Raw genomic sequence first — 16,645 nt, 5'->3', positions numbered from 1 at the left:
CCAAATAGATTCGAAAGACTTAATTTATGTTCGATCATCAATTTGTTTGTTCGAACGTTTCTTCATGTGTATTTGGTCGAACGGACTAGTATCGATCGACCGGCCATGAAGTATCTGTTCGAACATACTTATAGTTCAAATGCTTTTTTGGCCGTTCGAACGACTTTTTGAATTGAATTTCAATCGTCCCAGAAAAAGAAATCTATTAGACCGTAATTGAACGGTCCAGCTAAATTTCGTCCCAAAAGATATCTTTTGGGATGAATTTGTAATTTGTCTCAAAATACCTTTTGGGACAGTTTTATTGGGACGCTTTCTTTTCGTTCCAAAATGTAAATCTAATCTTTTGGGATGCTTATTTGTTATAGTGGATGTGTCACATTAAATTAACCACGTCAGCTTGTAAATTTGTTTTTATGAAATATCTAGCTATGATCGAAGCATTTCTCTAAAATATAACTCTTGATCCCTCTCTTCAAAAAAACAAGGGTTGATATTAATAAAGAGTAAGTTTCTCCATAGCAATGAAAAAGAGTAAAGGGTCGATAGAATATCGAAGTTGCTCACGTAAACTTTTGGAGATCAAAATTATAACATCAAAACTCTTATAAATATTCTATTTGTTGTATAATGGTTTAAAGTATGCTAACTTAATCACAAAGTATGTTCCATATAATAAATTTAATTATTCTTACACATCATATACGTACATATAGCTAGGTCTAATATTAATAAATAAATATTTTCTCTAACGAAAGCATTACTAGCTAGCTAGTGAACAATATTATATATATACGCCCTACCTAAATCTGATCAATTGGAGGCTAGCTAGCTCGATCGCAGTATATATTAATCTCCCTTATAATAGTCTCAAGGTTTGATCAGTTTAAATATTCAAGTGCATATATATATATATATATGTATATATTCATCATATTTGTGAGCCAAATTAGTACTGTTACTGAAATGGACCATGCAATTTATTAAATATTCGGAAATCACGGATCATGGAGAAAGCATCTGTTTCTACGGATCAATATATATATATATATATATATATGATTCTTCTGTATTCCACAAATTGTTTAATGATTTATAGTCACGGAATCATTAATATTCTTAGGAGCGAAAAAAGCAGACCTGAAATTTGGGTGCTTCACGACAAGAGATCATCTGCTTTTGACTTAAATCATAAGATATATAGGAATTTCTCCCACAATTATATATAATATTTTTACAAAATATTCTCTGAAAATGAAAAATACAGCTACTTATAGGGGTATAAGTATCGTATTATTTACAGATAAGAATTATTATATGTATCTGCAAAAAATTCTGAAACGAAGAATTACTAACTTTTCCAAGTGCGCAAAGTTATTAGCTAGTGTTGATCTTGTTGGAGTATATATATATTATATTACATCCTTCTTCCAAGCCCAATCAGACATGGCGGCCTTGTGGAAATAATGGGAGCTAACTGGGCGCGTACTTTTATGGACCCAAATCTGTTGGCAGTTTGAATATAAGGTTACACGCACTCTTAACGTGCGGTTTGGTTAGTCATAAATTAAGATGAAATGAATTAAAATGAATTTTAAATAAAATATTATTTTTTAAAATAATACTAGAAAGAAATTATTATAACAGTACACACTTTGTACTCATTACGTAACTGTTTTTAATTGATTATTTTCAACACTCACTTGGAGAGATATATGGTATAGATGATATCACATCATGTATGTAAAATAGATGCTCTCAATAGTGACTTCCATCTATATTTATTTTATTTTTTAATATTATTATTATTTAAAAATTTTAAAAAGTTAAATTATTTATTATATTTTATTTAAGAATTTGAAATTGTTAATGAGATTAGATAAGATGAAATATTTTTACTATCTAAACAGGACGTAAGTGTGCTAGACTAGATCAACACAACGATAAGTCTTTTTTTTTTTTTTTTCTTCTTCTTTTTTAAAGCATCTAGCTTGTTGTCTGGCTGGCACTTCAGTACTTGAAAGGTTGGTGTATTTTGCAATTTCAAACGAAAAGCTAAATTAGTGGCTGCAAAGCTGGGAATACATGTAGGAATTAAAATGCCATCTTCTTTACTGAAAAAACACGAGGGATGCTTTTTGATTTACATGTACAGAATATTCATCTGCAGATCAGTAGTAGTAGTACTATATATATATATATATATATATATATAAAAGCTAGCCTGATTTGTCATGCATTTTTTTTTTCTTTGTTTCTCTTGCAATATAATTGCATGCCAGGCTTTTAATTATCATGTTACATGCATTCATGTACTTTTATTGATCTTTTTTCGTCTGAAATAGCTCTATTCATATTAGATCAGTGGCTTCATGTATACGAAGCTGATCTCATATAATTTGCTACCACAGTATCTTTCCTGTATATATATGCTAGCTGGTATTAATTTTATATATGCTACCATATCATATAATATGCCTTTATGGGATGTCTTCCACATTGAAATTATAATTTTTTTTCCTTTACAGTTGGAATGCGTGCCACATAATTAATTAATTATCTGCTGATCATCGATCATATTGATGTAATTAATTGTAAATTAAAAGAATATTTAATTAATATGGTACAAATTGTCAACAAATACACTGCTTTTCAGTCATATCTGAAAGGGTGTTTTAAATTTACGAAATGTCCAAAGGAATAGCCACCAAAAAATTAACAAAAATCCAGGCAATCTTTTCTCGATGTCCTGGCTTTTGGGTAATTCAGACAATTAGCTGTAATTTAAACATGATAACGTACGTACTGTACTGTACCTCGATCGAGACCAAATTATCTAGACGTGAATGCTATATGCACCATATATATACATATATATATATATATCTGCATGAAAGCAATTTATAAGCTGCTAGCTAGTTGATCTAGTAGCTAGGAATTCAAAATTTAGACAATCATTTATATATATATATATATATATATATAGGGCCATCTTCTACAATATACATGATACTTCTGCATATATATAATTATCATCAAAGTTTTAGATCATGCTACAGCCCAGATCAGCTAGTGCAGTTCAATTGGTTTTCCACTAAGTTCTGCTCTCGGTAGCTTAGATAGAAAATTCCCGTTAACTACTCTGGCTACAATTAAGCAAGTAAATGATCCAATATTCTAATTAGCTATATATATCAAAGATTGTAATACGGACAAAGCGCATCAACAATCTCATCAATAGGTACTCAAACCAGTCCTATATTTTCAACATTAATGTTGAACCAGCCATATATTTCTGACACCATGATTTGAATTTAAAACCATAACCCATTTCCTCTGAGGAGCTCCCAATCACATGGCCAATATTCAATGGCTCAAGCTCCATCTTGCACTTCCATGCATGCATGTTAATTTCCAAGGCATTAACTCCCTACACAAACTTTTCACGACAACCTCATCTTTAGGGTTCCCCACCCTTCACGAGAGAATGAGCGGGATCAAGTTCCCAAGTTCATTCCAGATTTCTCATTTTCCGATGAAGTACTCCTATAAGGAAGTTTTCTCACCAACTTTAGAATGAGAAAACCCTAACCCTAAATACTCTGACAAAACTACCTTTGATAAGCGCGCCCCCAAAAGAGGAGGAGGAGGAGGAATTAAACAGGAGGGAAAAGATACAAATATATATCCATAATTGAATAATCTCCAAGTACAAAGAATTAAAAATAAAAAAACAACCCAACCCAAAACGAGTCCCTCCAAGGCTAAAAGGCTAGTCATTTTACACTGATAATCCAGAAGATCTATATGAAATGTCGAAGTGGGTTCTTCCCTGAAGACAAAACTCATACGAGTCAGAGAATCACATACCATTAACAGATAAATTAACCATTAATCTACTCCTCTTTGGGCTCCTTTCGCATCTGCGACGGAACGATGTCCTGCAGAAGTCCATGGTCTCTAAGCAATGTTGCCGAGGATGTGCCAAAACGTCTCTCTTGAACAAAATGAGGAAACGAGGGATTCAAATTAGTAGTGTTAACATTCAAAGGCAGCTGTGAGCTATATATATAAGGATGTTGCTGTTGTTGATACTGAGGCTGTGGAACAACAAATGGTGAAGACAAGCTGCTGTAGCCGGCGGCTTCTGTCGCTATTCCGATGCTTCCACGGGGTGTCACCGGACACGTATACGTGTGCTGTCCTTCATAGGTCGTGACCACAATCGTAGAGTCATCACAGGAACGCTCCACTCGCTTCTTCACGCCACATCCAGCAGTGGTGCAACGGTAGTAGCTCCTGTACACAAAAGTTCCGTGCGCGTCAAGCAAGTTAACAAAGCTAGCTAGCCATGAAAGTCCTTGCAACTGAATTGGTGCAAACTTATCTGAATCAATCATAGGGGGACCAGATCAGGGGGAGGGTGATATTTAATACCTTGGATAAGGGCTATTTTTCACAGCTTTCTGGCCGTACTTCCTCCATCTGTACCCATCATCAAGGTGATCAACCTCGCTCTTTGTCATGAACGCAAATCTCGGCTCTCTTTGCCTTTTTTGGTTCTTCTTTTTGGGTTTCAACCTAAAACCCACATACACAAAAGACACTTTTTACTTTTTTGCTAAAATTCAAAAAGGAAACAGCCACCCCATGAAAATCATCCTTAGTTTAAACACCACAAATGAAAACCCATTTACCAATTCCTTTTCTCTTAGATTGCCTTATCACGCTTATTTTTTCATGTTTCGCCACAATTAGTACTATTACCAAAACATGACCGAGAGAGCAAAGCAGCTAGATTTAAAGAAAAGAAAGGCTAATAGTAGTCTGCCAATTAGAGAAGCTTACTGTTTCTTATTCTTATCCTGGTCGTCCTGGTCTTCCTCTTCTCCACCAGCCTTATTTTGTCCTTCATTCGCTGCTTCATTGGAGGACGAAGAAATCGACGAAGAGTTCGGCGTCGCCGGAGTATTCACCACCTCGGACGACTCGGGAAACGTCGAGGCCGGAGAGGGAAGCGGGTGCTGTTGTTCTTGTTGTTGTTGCTGCTGTTGCGGCTGAGACATCATCGGTGCGGAAAACCATTCGAATAAAGAGGGGTCGTAGTCCGAGATGCCGGCCAGCATGTCCATGAAGCCTGAGGACGAGCCCTTTTGATGATCTCCCAGATGATCACATGGCATGTCGAAGATGCTTGCTGGTAAAGCAAAACTGCTCGGAATCTCATCGGAAAATGTCGAATTTGCCATTAATGAATTCTCAGTCTTCAGCTCTTGATCTTTCCTGTCCATGGACTCGATCATCAGCACATATTCTCCATTTAAGCCTCTCCTCCAACCTAGCTTGTTTTGTTACGAACTCTTTCTATCTGTCAGAGAGAGAGAGAGAGAGAGAGAGAGAGAGAGATCAGAGAGAGAGTGTGTTTGGTTTTTTGGGAGTCTGAATGAGAGGGATAGGCTATAGCTTGGGTTGGGACTTTGGAGAACAGGTTGGCTAAGACAGGTTTCCCACCTAGGACTTGACCGACATTTGCCCGTTTCAATGTGTACGGAGTATGTCGACGGACCGGTTTCTGCATTAAATGCAGTGAGGACCGCCAACGTGGGTCTACATTGGCAAACGCGGCTCTTTGACTGGTTTTACCGGTTGCGTGTAGACAAGATTTTTGGCCTCCACGTGGGATGGAAAATAAAAAATAAAAGGCTCTTCCGTTTCTTCTGATTTTCTTCCCGGATGAAGATAGTTTATTACTTTCTATCAAATTTTTTTTAAGTAATAATTAATAAATTGATTATTAATAAAATTATATATTTTAAAAATTTTTTTTAATGATTAAGAATATTAAAAAAATACGAAATTTTATACATTAGTTACTATTTATTTTCACACTCCACACTTATAATTTTTTTTTTCATAAGACGTGAGATGTTTTTCATACGATGTAGAGTGTGAGATAGTTAATAGTGATTTATGCATAGAATTTTTCTAAAACAATACTTAAAAGAAAATAATAATAAAAAAAAAAATTCAAATACACAATAGAATAATAAAATAATAATAAAAAGATAATAAGCCTATCATTATCTTCCTTCCCCTCTCTCTCCCTCACGCAAAGTTCATAAAATCTTCGTGTTTTCATATGGGTTGAGTAAACAATAGAAAAATTACTTCCTAAAATGTCCCATTTAATACCAAGGATAGTTGTTTTTAATTTTCTTTTTCCTCTAAGTAATGGATAAGGTTACATGATGGCAGCTTGGACACCATCAAATTATATAAGCCACCAAAATGGCAACTATCAGTAACTTAAACAATGTGTTAAATTGTTCCTATCTTCAAAGGGTCTTGGATTATATATGCAGAATGCTCAAAAGTGGAAATAGTGTAATAAAACAATTAGTGATCAAAATTCATATGTTCGACTGAGTATTACCATTATAGGAATTAAGAAAATGAAATTCTCGGTCCATTTTAATTTTATCATTAATTACTAGTACATCTTGTGGAAAATTAAAATGATTTGATTATTTAATTAGCTGCTGAATTAAATTATTTGAATAATGATAAATGATACATTAACAACTCTTTTTACAATCTTTTATGCAACCATATTTTAAAATGAGGGTATTTATGTAAAGTAATTTTACTTTTATAAATTATTTTATAAAAATATCACTCCTTATATACATCTATCATTTTCCATGATATATATATATATATATATATATATGTAGACATGATCGATGTTGATTGTCCCACCAAAATGTAATGACAAACCAATTAAATATATTTATGAAAAAAGTTGAATATGGCTCGTACGTACGTAGGGACCAACCATTACCGGGGGATAAATGCCAAAGCATAAACAATTAAAGGGAAAAGAAAATCAACCAATTACCTCAACAATAACTTTGAAATTAAGGCTTGTTTATTTTTACAAATAAGATGAGTTAAAATTAAAGTTAAAAAATTGAATAAAATATTATTAGAATATATTTTTTAATATTATTTTTATTTTAAGATTTGAAAAAATTGAATTGTTTGTTTATTTTATTTTGTATTAGAAATTGAAAAATTTGTAATGATTAGATGAGATGAGATGTTTTATGAAAATAAACGAGACCTAAAAATGTGTAATTTTTAATTTACTTTTCTTTGTTTTTGGAGGGAGGGGTGTTAGCTAGGTAAATATATATTAGGGCAACACTTACAGCACCAAGTAGCGGTAGCCCCAGATCAGGTTAATTAGTTTCTATCTACATTAAATACTTGGCATTGTTAATTTAAGCTAGATTAATTAAGGGCATCTGGGTAATACTAGTGTGCAACTGCGTAGAAAAGTTTCCGGTGGACAGAGGAGAGGAACCAAACAAGATCTAGAAGACATGCATGCAGAGATTCAAGTGGTAAAATTTTCCTGGATAAAAGAAAAGAAAAAGAAAGAAGCTTCTGCACGTGTAAGGTCCGTGCATGACATGCTGTGCGCATGCTGACAACAATACCGCGTCACCGACTCCGGCCCCCAATTAGCCCGCTTCCTTCCCTACATCAACCGATCGAACCACGTCGTCAATTTGACGCTATACGAGTTTCGTACAGTAGTTAAATGTACAAACTTTGTATAATTATTTTAAAAATATATATATATTTTGGAACTTGAATTTGGATTTTTAAAAAAAGAGTTTATTATTAAAAATTTAATTTTTTTTCATATAAATTTTATATTTATTCACTTTTAAAAAAAATTGTGCGGCGTTTGTGCATTCTATTATCGTAAATATTATTTCTCATACTTTAATGAAAAAGATTAGATGTAATTTATTATTAAAAAATTAATTTTTTTTATATTCTATATTTATTAATTTTTTTTAAAAATATTGGATAGCCTTGCACGAAGTCTATTACTATAAATATCATTTATCTCTTTTAATTTTTCTGATATATATTGTTATATAATTTTTCTTGGCAGTTTCCAATTTCATTGCAATTATTTATTAAGTAAAAAAATTTACATATTTTTTCTGGGCAGTTTCTGATTTCAATGTAATTAAATATATTTTAATAATTTCGTTTATTTTTCTCAAAATTAATGTTTAGCCCAATTGACATTAATTAATAGCGCGCTGTAGTACTTCCCTGGCCTTTATTCTATGAACGTACAAATATCCGGCCAGTTTAATATATATCAGTGTCCATCGTGTTTTTTACCTTTTGTCAATTTTGACTAATTGCAGTTTACGATTCGAAAGTTTGAGCACTATTAATTTTAGTACTTTATGTACGGATATACGAGTTCAAATGTCATATCATGCGTGATTTTTAGGGTTTTGAGTGATTAATAATTAATCTTTTGCTCCTTACCAAGAGTAATTGTGATTTGTTGTTCAAAATTTAAGGAATGTTTTGAATTTAGAAATGAGATGAGATGAAATAATTTTAAATAAAAGTTGAAAAAAATATTATTGGAATATTATTTTTTAATATTATTATTATTTTAAAATTTAAAAAAGTTGAATTGAGATTTGAAAAAGTTGAATTATTTATTATATTTTATGTGAAAATTTGAAAAAATTGTATTAATAAGATAAGATAAAATACTTTCTAAATCTAAACGGGGTCTAAGAACTATTTATGAATGCTTGCAAGCTATAGATAGTACAATATTTATTGTGTCTCTTACATAATTTTAAGTTTTTAATGAATATTATAAGATTTAGTTTATTTATGCGTTTATTACTCATTTTATAATATTATATTTTTTCTCAATTATCCTAAATCTTAAAACTTAAAACGAGAGTCAGCTTAATTTTGAAGAAAATAATAGTACTTATTGTGTAGAAGAAAAAAAAATTATGATGAGTTATTTGCGATAAAAATAATTATTTGTTACGAGAATAGAATTATTTTGATATGAAATAATCGTTTTAACATGAAATAATTAATTATAAATAAATAATTTTCTTATAATGATAGTGGGTAAAAAAACATTAATTAACTTAGTGGTGGAGTGGATGCTTGCAACTTTCTAGATAGACCATTGCTATATATGCACCATATAATTATACATCTATATATATATATATATATTAATTAACAAGGAACCTAGACAAGGTTAATTATAGTTCGACCCCTCTTTTCATAAATTCCATTCTGGATCCCCTAATCAGTGCCCATAAATCAACATTAGACAATGGTACGGTGCACACCAAATGTACGTACGTGCATCCCAAAATATGCAAAATAATGCAAATATATTTTTTTAAGAATTTTAAACATCCTTAACTATTAAGAAAAAATAAAAAAATAAATATAAATTTATTAATAATCACTTGCTTAACTATTAAGAAAAAAAATTAAAATATATGAGTGGGCATATTTGAAAATATATTAGTATTTTCCATCAACATTATATCATAATATGAATGCTAGCTAGCTAAAAGTTATAGCATTTCGTAAAATGATAGATCTAGCCTGCATGCAGCTTCATGCAATCATGTATTTCTAGATCTCCAAGTTGTCATTGCACATTAAAATCTAAAATAATCATCAAAACTTCCATGTACAAATTGTTGACTACAATGGGAAAAATTCCAAAACCTTCTTGATCAATTCAATCACGAGAAAAGCATTGGAAGAATGGATACCATTGGCTGGGGTAATTCAACATATATATTTATAATATATAAGTTGAGAAATGATATTTGCAGTCGTGAATGTACAAAGTTCGTATAATCGTTTTGAAAAAAATGAATAAATATGAGACCTACATGAAAAGAAATTAATTTTTTAATAGTGTATCCTACTCTTTTTCAAAGTTACTATACGGTATTTACGCATTCTACGACTGTATGTAATATTACTCATATAAGTGTATCAAAGCTGTAAATGGAAAGAAAATTATTTTAGAGTCTACATGAAACAAACCTTGCCACGATACACGGTACATATATATATGGTCCCCCGATTTCCAGAACTCGATGTGGGATTGACAAAACAAAGCCAATAATATTCTAGCTAGCTAGTTCGCCTTCACACGTGTATTTAATCATAATTAGATCCCTTAGTTTTGTTTGTTTGTTTTTTCCTCCCACTGGCCGGGTATCAAATCATGGAAAGGGTAGATCAATAGCTTTTGTTTAATCAATGATCTGTGGCCGTTCAAAGAACATGCACTACTTAATTACGCGGTTTTAGAGATTTTGCTGTTGCTTCCAATACACGACGCCCTGATCGATCCCCCTCTCTACAACAGCTTTCACTTCCTTTTCTTTTCTATCAATGAAGTGCGTAAAGAATACGTAAAAGTAATTCTATATATGTAACATAATTTTTATTATAAATCACCAATATTCACAAAAAAAATGAGAAAGTTTTAACATATCATAATGAAAAATAGTGGTTGCAAGCGCTTGATACAACCAGCGTGCCCATGTCAAGTGTGTTTTTCATCCGTTTGTTTTTTTATTCTTAATGAAACACATCATTTTATTTTCACCTCATTCTCTCTCTTCATTTCGTTTCCTCTCTCTCTCTCTCTCCCGAAATTTCGTCGGTTGTAATCCCTCCCTCTCCTCTCCTCAATCATTCTCCAATTTCGCTCCCTCTCCTTTCTCCTCCAACTAACCTCTCCCTTCTGATCTCCATTTCATTTCCGTCTCCCTCTTCTTATAAACAGACACCCGTCAAGGTAAATGCTTAATTCAAAGAATTAAAAAAGAAAAAATCCCGTAAAAATTTAACGAATGCAAAGACGAAAGCATTCTAATCAAACTTCCTTACTATTTTTCTTTCTTGTTTTTCAAGATTTGGTGTTAACGCACAACCGTAGACGCTGAACCAACATCATAATATTATGGTTGACTGTTTTTTGCTTCGGGAATAAGTTTGGCAGAAAAAAAGGAAAAAAAAAACACGCTAATGGGAAGGGAACTAACTTATTACACGAAGCACGAAAAATACACGGTGAAATAAATTCTGAGAAGGTTTCATATTCCTTTCACACGTTCTTCACGTGCCAACGTGGCTCGTGCTTTACACTTTAAATTCTAATGATCTCATAGTTGGCGCATGTTTACCACTTGCTAAGTTTGCGCGTGATTCTTGTAGTACCCTCTGCTTTTGATCTGCTTCCTCTAGGACAAATCGAACACCGACTGAAACAAGAAGGGTCCTGCCGATAAGGGTTTTTTCTTTTTCTTTACATATTTTTTATTAAAAAAAATATCAAATTCACTGATAAACACTTTCTTAATCATTATTTTAAAAAAAAAAAAAATATCGGTCAATTTGGAGATCAATTCATGATCTGCCCCCAGCATTTTCAAGGATTCCAATTTTGACCGCGGTTTCTGAGTCTCGCACGGTACTGGCCGATATGTCGCTTTATGGGGATCCGAGTTTTCTGAAACACAGTGGTCAAAAGGCCAGAGCTTTGAATACTTACGGCCTGGTATGCAATGTTCAAAGAAAGAAAGGAAGAAAGAAAAAGGCAGCTTGTTGGGTAGATGTGAAGGGATTTGCATGTGGCCAGGGGGATCAAGGAAATACATATTATTCTCATGGTCTGTTGGGTAGTTGGTTTCTGATTTGGATAACCCTATTCACACTGTGGATTAATTGGCTTTGTGGGGTTACAGCTTAAGGATATGTATGTATATGGACCGTCGTTGTCCTGTAATCTGTTCAACCTAAGACAAATATGCATTGGTCTATGGGGCAAAGGCTACGAAATTTACCCACGCACCTACTCTTAATATTCAGGTTGTATACACGAGGCATGCATCATGAAATATATGAATCTTATAGGTTGCTAAATTCTATATATAATTAATTACTTATGTGGGGACACATGATCATGCATGTCATGCACGCACCCATAGTTTCCTACCCCTTAACTTTATTCGACTTATTGACCGAGAGATCATAAATATATATAAGAGTAAATTAATTAAGGTGCATGGGGAAGTTTCAAATATATATATATATATAGAGAGAGAGAGAGAGAGAGACTATTGAGAAACAGGAACTGATCTTCGGGAAGAGTTCCTTAATTAGTTTATTCATCCCTTGCTTTCTTAATTTGTATATATATATATTCTTCCCTAAATATATATATATATATATGTTCACAATTCACATTAGACGATGAGAATGTTTTTGGGAAATTAATTTTCTTAAATATATATTATTTTGTACCTGCAGGCATCATTATTAATGCATGTAGTAATTCATGTACGTGGTCCTTAATTTGGACTAGCTATAATTCAGATGCCTCTTTAAAATAAAAGGTTAAGATTATTCTTTCTCTATATATATAGAGTAATGTTAAAGAGAAGCAACTATAGCGGTGCACACTTTACACTCATTGCGTGGCTGCTTCTAGTTGATTGTTTTCAACACTCACTTAAGAAGATGTGTGGTCTAGATGATGCCACATCATGTGTGTAAAATGAATGATCTTAATAATGACTTCTATCTATATTTATTCATATATATAATATTAATTGTTGCTGATATTAGAGGAAGAGATCATTAATGCAGCGGCCGAGACCGCTTTCTTGCAGTGTTGTTCTCTATGGGCGCGCGGCTAATTAATTATATATATATATATATATATGATTATAAGTTGAATCTATAACTTTCAACTGCCCCGTTTAAGCTCTATATATATATAATATGGGTCTGCCCATATATTATATATAATATATTCCATTACCGACAACTTTAATTTCCTTAATAATTTATAGATTGTGTGAAAAAAAAACGTTATATTATTGTGTTAAAATAATTATATAGGAACGGAATGTGTGAGAGTTATATATATATCTTGATGCATATATATATGTATATATATTTTACCATTATTAGGGAATCTAGTTATAGGTTATATATACTTATAAATAATATGCCATATAATCATTCTGATGAACGAGATGATCATGATCATCATGCAAAGATTAAAAAAGGAAAAGAAAAAACAAACGGTGCTTTTTTTGGTCATTAGGGGGGGATCAAAAGGCTAGAATAACCGATGATTTTGGCAACAGAATCAAAAAAAGAAAAAAAGGGTTTTGCATGCTGTTTGTGTTCCATATGATATTATATATATATATATATGTATGTATATATATATTCCTATCTTTTCAGCGTGAAGAAAGAACATGAAATTTATAATTTTAGAGACAATCATGTCATAATGGTGCTTTTGAAAATATTTGTTGAAACAAGTAATTGATTATTAATTATGAATTATTAGCCAAAAGCCCCTTTAATTTGGTTGCATATTTTATAACTTTGATCTCTCATCAGCTATATATAGCTTCTAGATCATTAATATATAATGCTTAGATCATCATCCACTAATGATGGTCGATCGTAAACTAATTATAACTTGAACTGCCCTAATTTGATTTTGTATTTATTATGATCATCAAACAAAGTGCGTGATCAGAATATATAATATATATATATATATATATATATTCCCTCCTACAACGTCTAATTATATCTATATATACTTATATATATATATATATAATAGCTAGACATTAGATAGATAAGATCCCTACAAACATGATCATGATGATCATTTCTCTCAAGAATTGGATTAAGTATGAAATTAATTTTTTAAATTTAATATATTATTATACGAATCTCTGTCTCTGATCTCTTTCACTCATGACCCAAGACGCTAATATAGGTCTCATGCATATATATATCTATATATATATATATAGTCAATCCAATCAGGTTTGACCGGCAACGATATTAGTCCACGGCCGGAATTGTACGTGTTATAAATTAAACTGGACGATTGAAAACGTCGGTATCTTCGATTAAAGAGCTGTTTGCAATTGTAAATTCCAGAGAGAAAACCCTAAAGCCGGTTTTCTTCCTTTCATATGGACCTCCAATGTGATCTTGATTTATGGCTTTTGAAAACCCATGCAAGACGTTGATGGAGAAGCTGGATGAATCAATGAAAACAACCCCACCGATGATTGCGGCATTTTGAAGTTACTCTAATCGTTGACAGATTATTTTTATAATTAAATAATTATAATATATATGTTTTTAATAAATAAAAAAGTGAGAAGACTCGAATTTGAGGTTGAGGTTGAGTTAGCATCAATGCATGGCAGCACATGATAAGTCAAAGTCAACATATTGATAATTTATATGTTTTTATTTAATTTATTGTGACGCCAAAAACGCGTTATAACACAAAAGGACAAGGTGACTTTATTTTAAATTACTAGGGCATGGGCAGTGAGGACAAAGCTGCATTGGGTTTCGTGCACGTCTCTGTAAACATTTGTGATTCTCTCTTCCCTCCCCCCAACTTTTTAGCTATGATTGCATGAAAGCAAAGCCCGGACGTCCTCTCACGTAATGCGTTTGTTTCTTTGCGTCTTCTTTGGTTAGTGGTCTCTCTTTCATTTTGGGGTCAGCCTCATTTTTGAGTGAAGTCTACTCTGATGCTGCCATTTTCTTCTATATCCTTCGTTAATTTATTGCCAAATTATAAAAATAATTATTAGATTCCTTGTGAAAAAATTATGGATATCGATTATTGGTTCAAGTTTACTCGAATAATTGTGTGGTGGTGATGTGGTACTATCATTACCATGTTTACAACAAACAGGCCACATGTAATGATTTTTACAAAACATTACCATCTTTAGACTATTCCACAACAAATAATAATTAAGCACTTATAGTCGTGAGTGCATAAACGCTGCGCAATCACTTTGAAAAAAAAAAAATTAAATACGATACTTTAATAGTAGACTTCATTCTTTTTCAAAGTGACTATATGAAGTTTGTGTATTTCACGATTGTATGTAGCATTACTCATCGCGTCTATAAGATCCAATAAAAAAATTATTATTAAGATTGTCTAATAATAATAATAATTCAATCCTCCTAAAATCCAATTAAAAACAAAAGAGAGAAGAAATCTAAACCCGTGAATTGAATGCGGATTTTCAGGCTGCAGTCAACCCAAGACTATCATAATCACAAGGTGACCAAAGGCCATGAAGCTCATATTTAATCAAAATCATGTGCCATTAAAATGCTATTGTTTATGGATATATATATATATATATATGTATATATAATACCCTAAAAGATAAAAAAGAATATCAGAATGTGTGGTGGAAGAAAGAAACGAGTTGTGGTTTGTGTCTAGTGAAGAGTGTCAAAACTCATATATGCCGTACTCAGTAACAAAAAAAAAAAAAATGGAATAAACCCATATGCTATGATTTTGAAACTATTATTTTTTATTATAATTTGGGCCTGTTTCAAGAGTCAACTAAGCATGTAATTAGATTATTGTTGGTTCTCGTCTTGACAACATCGACCAAGATCCAACCTCAGAAGCAGCTTTCTGATGGTTCACTAGAACAACTTTGTGGCCCACCACTTGAACTACTTCGTGGCCCACAGGAACAAAAGCAGGGCCTCTGTTATATTCAACAATATATATATATATATATATATATATATATATATATTTCTTTATGGGGCAGGCTGAAAGAGAAATTTAATTTAATTTACTATATTTATTTATTTTTTATTTTTTTAAAAAAGGAAGAGGAGAAACTTCTAGTTGTACTTCAAATAAATAATGACATAAAAGATCTAATTCAAAAGAAACATTTTATTAAAGTTACAGCAATAGAAATTTGGAAAGTCCAGTCAACAAAGCCATCCAAGTCCTAATTAAGGTCCTAAAAAAGTTAAATAAGAGAATTTCAATGATATACATGATACAACAGCCTCACGAAAACTGTCATGTATGTAAGTATTATTTGCAATGGGAGATGATAGATGACATGAGACAGTCTTTCTGCATCAAATTAGGCATAACCCCATCTCACCCAGTTGGGGGGCAAGGCTAGTGAGTTCAAAGATCTTAGGACAGGTTTGTGCTCAAGGAAACAGCTATTAGCCTAAAAAGTCTTGACATTAACCCAGTATACCACATTCCACCATTTTGTATGGACTATGACTAAAGGCAAAACCGAGTGTCTACAGCACAAAACATGCAAAGACGCTAACTTGGAAAATTGCTAATGTATTGACTTTAAATGTTTCACCGACAAGATAGGGTCTGTGTGTGATAATGCAAGGCCATTCAAATTCAACTTCATGTCAAGCTAATAAGAACAGTGATTGAAACAATAACGTTTGTGCAGCCCCCACCTACCTGCTGGATCAGATTCCAAAACAGAAGCATGGTAACATAATAGTTAATAGAGAATTTCAAACTGTTCAATGCTTTTCTTTCTCCAAAGGCTGCTATGGTTGTCTTTAAACAAAAAACAAAATTTAAAGATCTTTCAGAAACAGTATTATCACATTAGTTGACTTAAGATACATCGAAATTAACATCATGTCATTCCGACCATCCACAATATTATATCACAAACCATCCAGATCTACGTTCCTTTTAAGGATGGATAGATAAGATTGGGGTGAAATCATTACAGACCCAGTTATCTTGACGCCTTGGCGTTTCATTGGCAAAGGTTCGCCAACAAATTACCTTTAATTTGAAGCTTCCTGGGTCCCATAATCTTCCTCATTAAAGAGAATTTCAAAATTTAAATTACAGCTAGTTAGCTGATATCAAAAC

At 32.3% G+C, this 16,645-nt stretch overlaps 1 protein-coding gene across 1 annotated transcript; it reads right to left on the bottom strand.

The window, feature by feature from the left end:
• Positions 1-3,670: 3,670 nt before the first annotated feature.
• Positions 3,671-5,461, bottom strand: LOC109010772 (probable WRKY transcription factor 48). Its single transcript, XM_018991684.2, has 3 exons — positions 4,849-5,461; positions 4,438-4,581; positions 3,671-4,299 (listed from the first exon to the last, which is right to left on the bottom strand). The coding sequence occupies exons 1-3, from the start codon at positions 5,301-5,303 to the stop codon at positions 3,897-3,899; spliced, it is 1,002 nt and encodes a 333-aa protein (XP_018847229.1). The 5' UTR covers positions 5,304-5,461; the 3' UTR covers positions 3,671-3,896.
• Positions 5,462-16,645: the final 11,184 nt, after the last annotated feature.

This window comes from Juglans regia, chromosome 7 (assembly GCF_001411555.2).
Source record: "Juglans regia cultivar Chandler chromosome 7, Walnut 2.0, whole genome shotgun sequence".
Lineage (NCBI taxonomy): Eukaryota > Viridiplantae > Streptophyta > Magnoliopsida > Fagales > Juglandaceae > Juglans > Juglans regia.
This window is presented reverse-complemented; position numbering and strand designations above follow the sequence as displayed.

Excerpts from the sequence above, each read along its gene's own strand:
- LOC109010772 (XM_018991684.2), bottom strand. The coding sequence starts at position 5,303 with ATGATCGAGTCCATGGACAGGAAAGATCAAGAGCTGAAGACTGAGAAT. Across the intron at positions 4,582-4,848 it reads CAGGATAAGAATAAGAAACA|GTTGAAACCCAAAAAGAAGA; the intron begins GTAAGCTTCTCT and ends TGTGGGTTTTAG. Across the intron at positions 4,300-4,437 it reads AAAAATAGCCCTTATCCAAG|GAGCTACTACCGTTGCACCA; the intron begins GTATTAAATATC and ends TTTTGTGTACAG.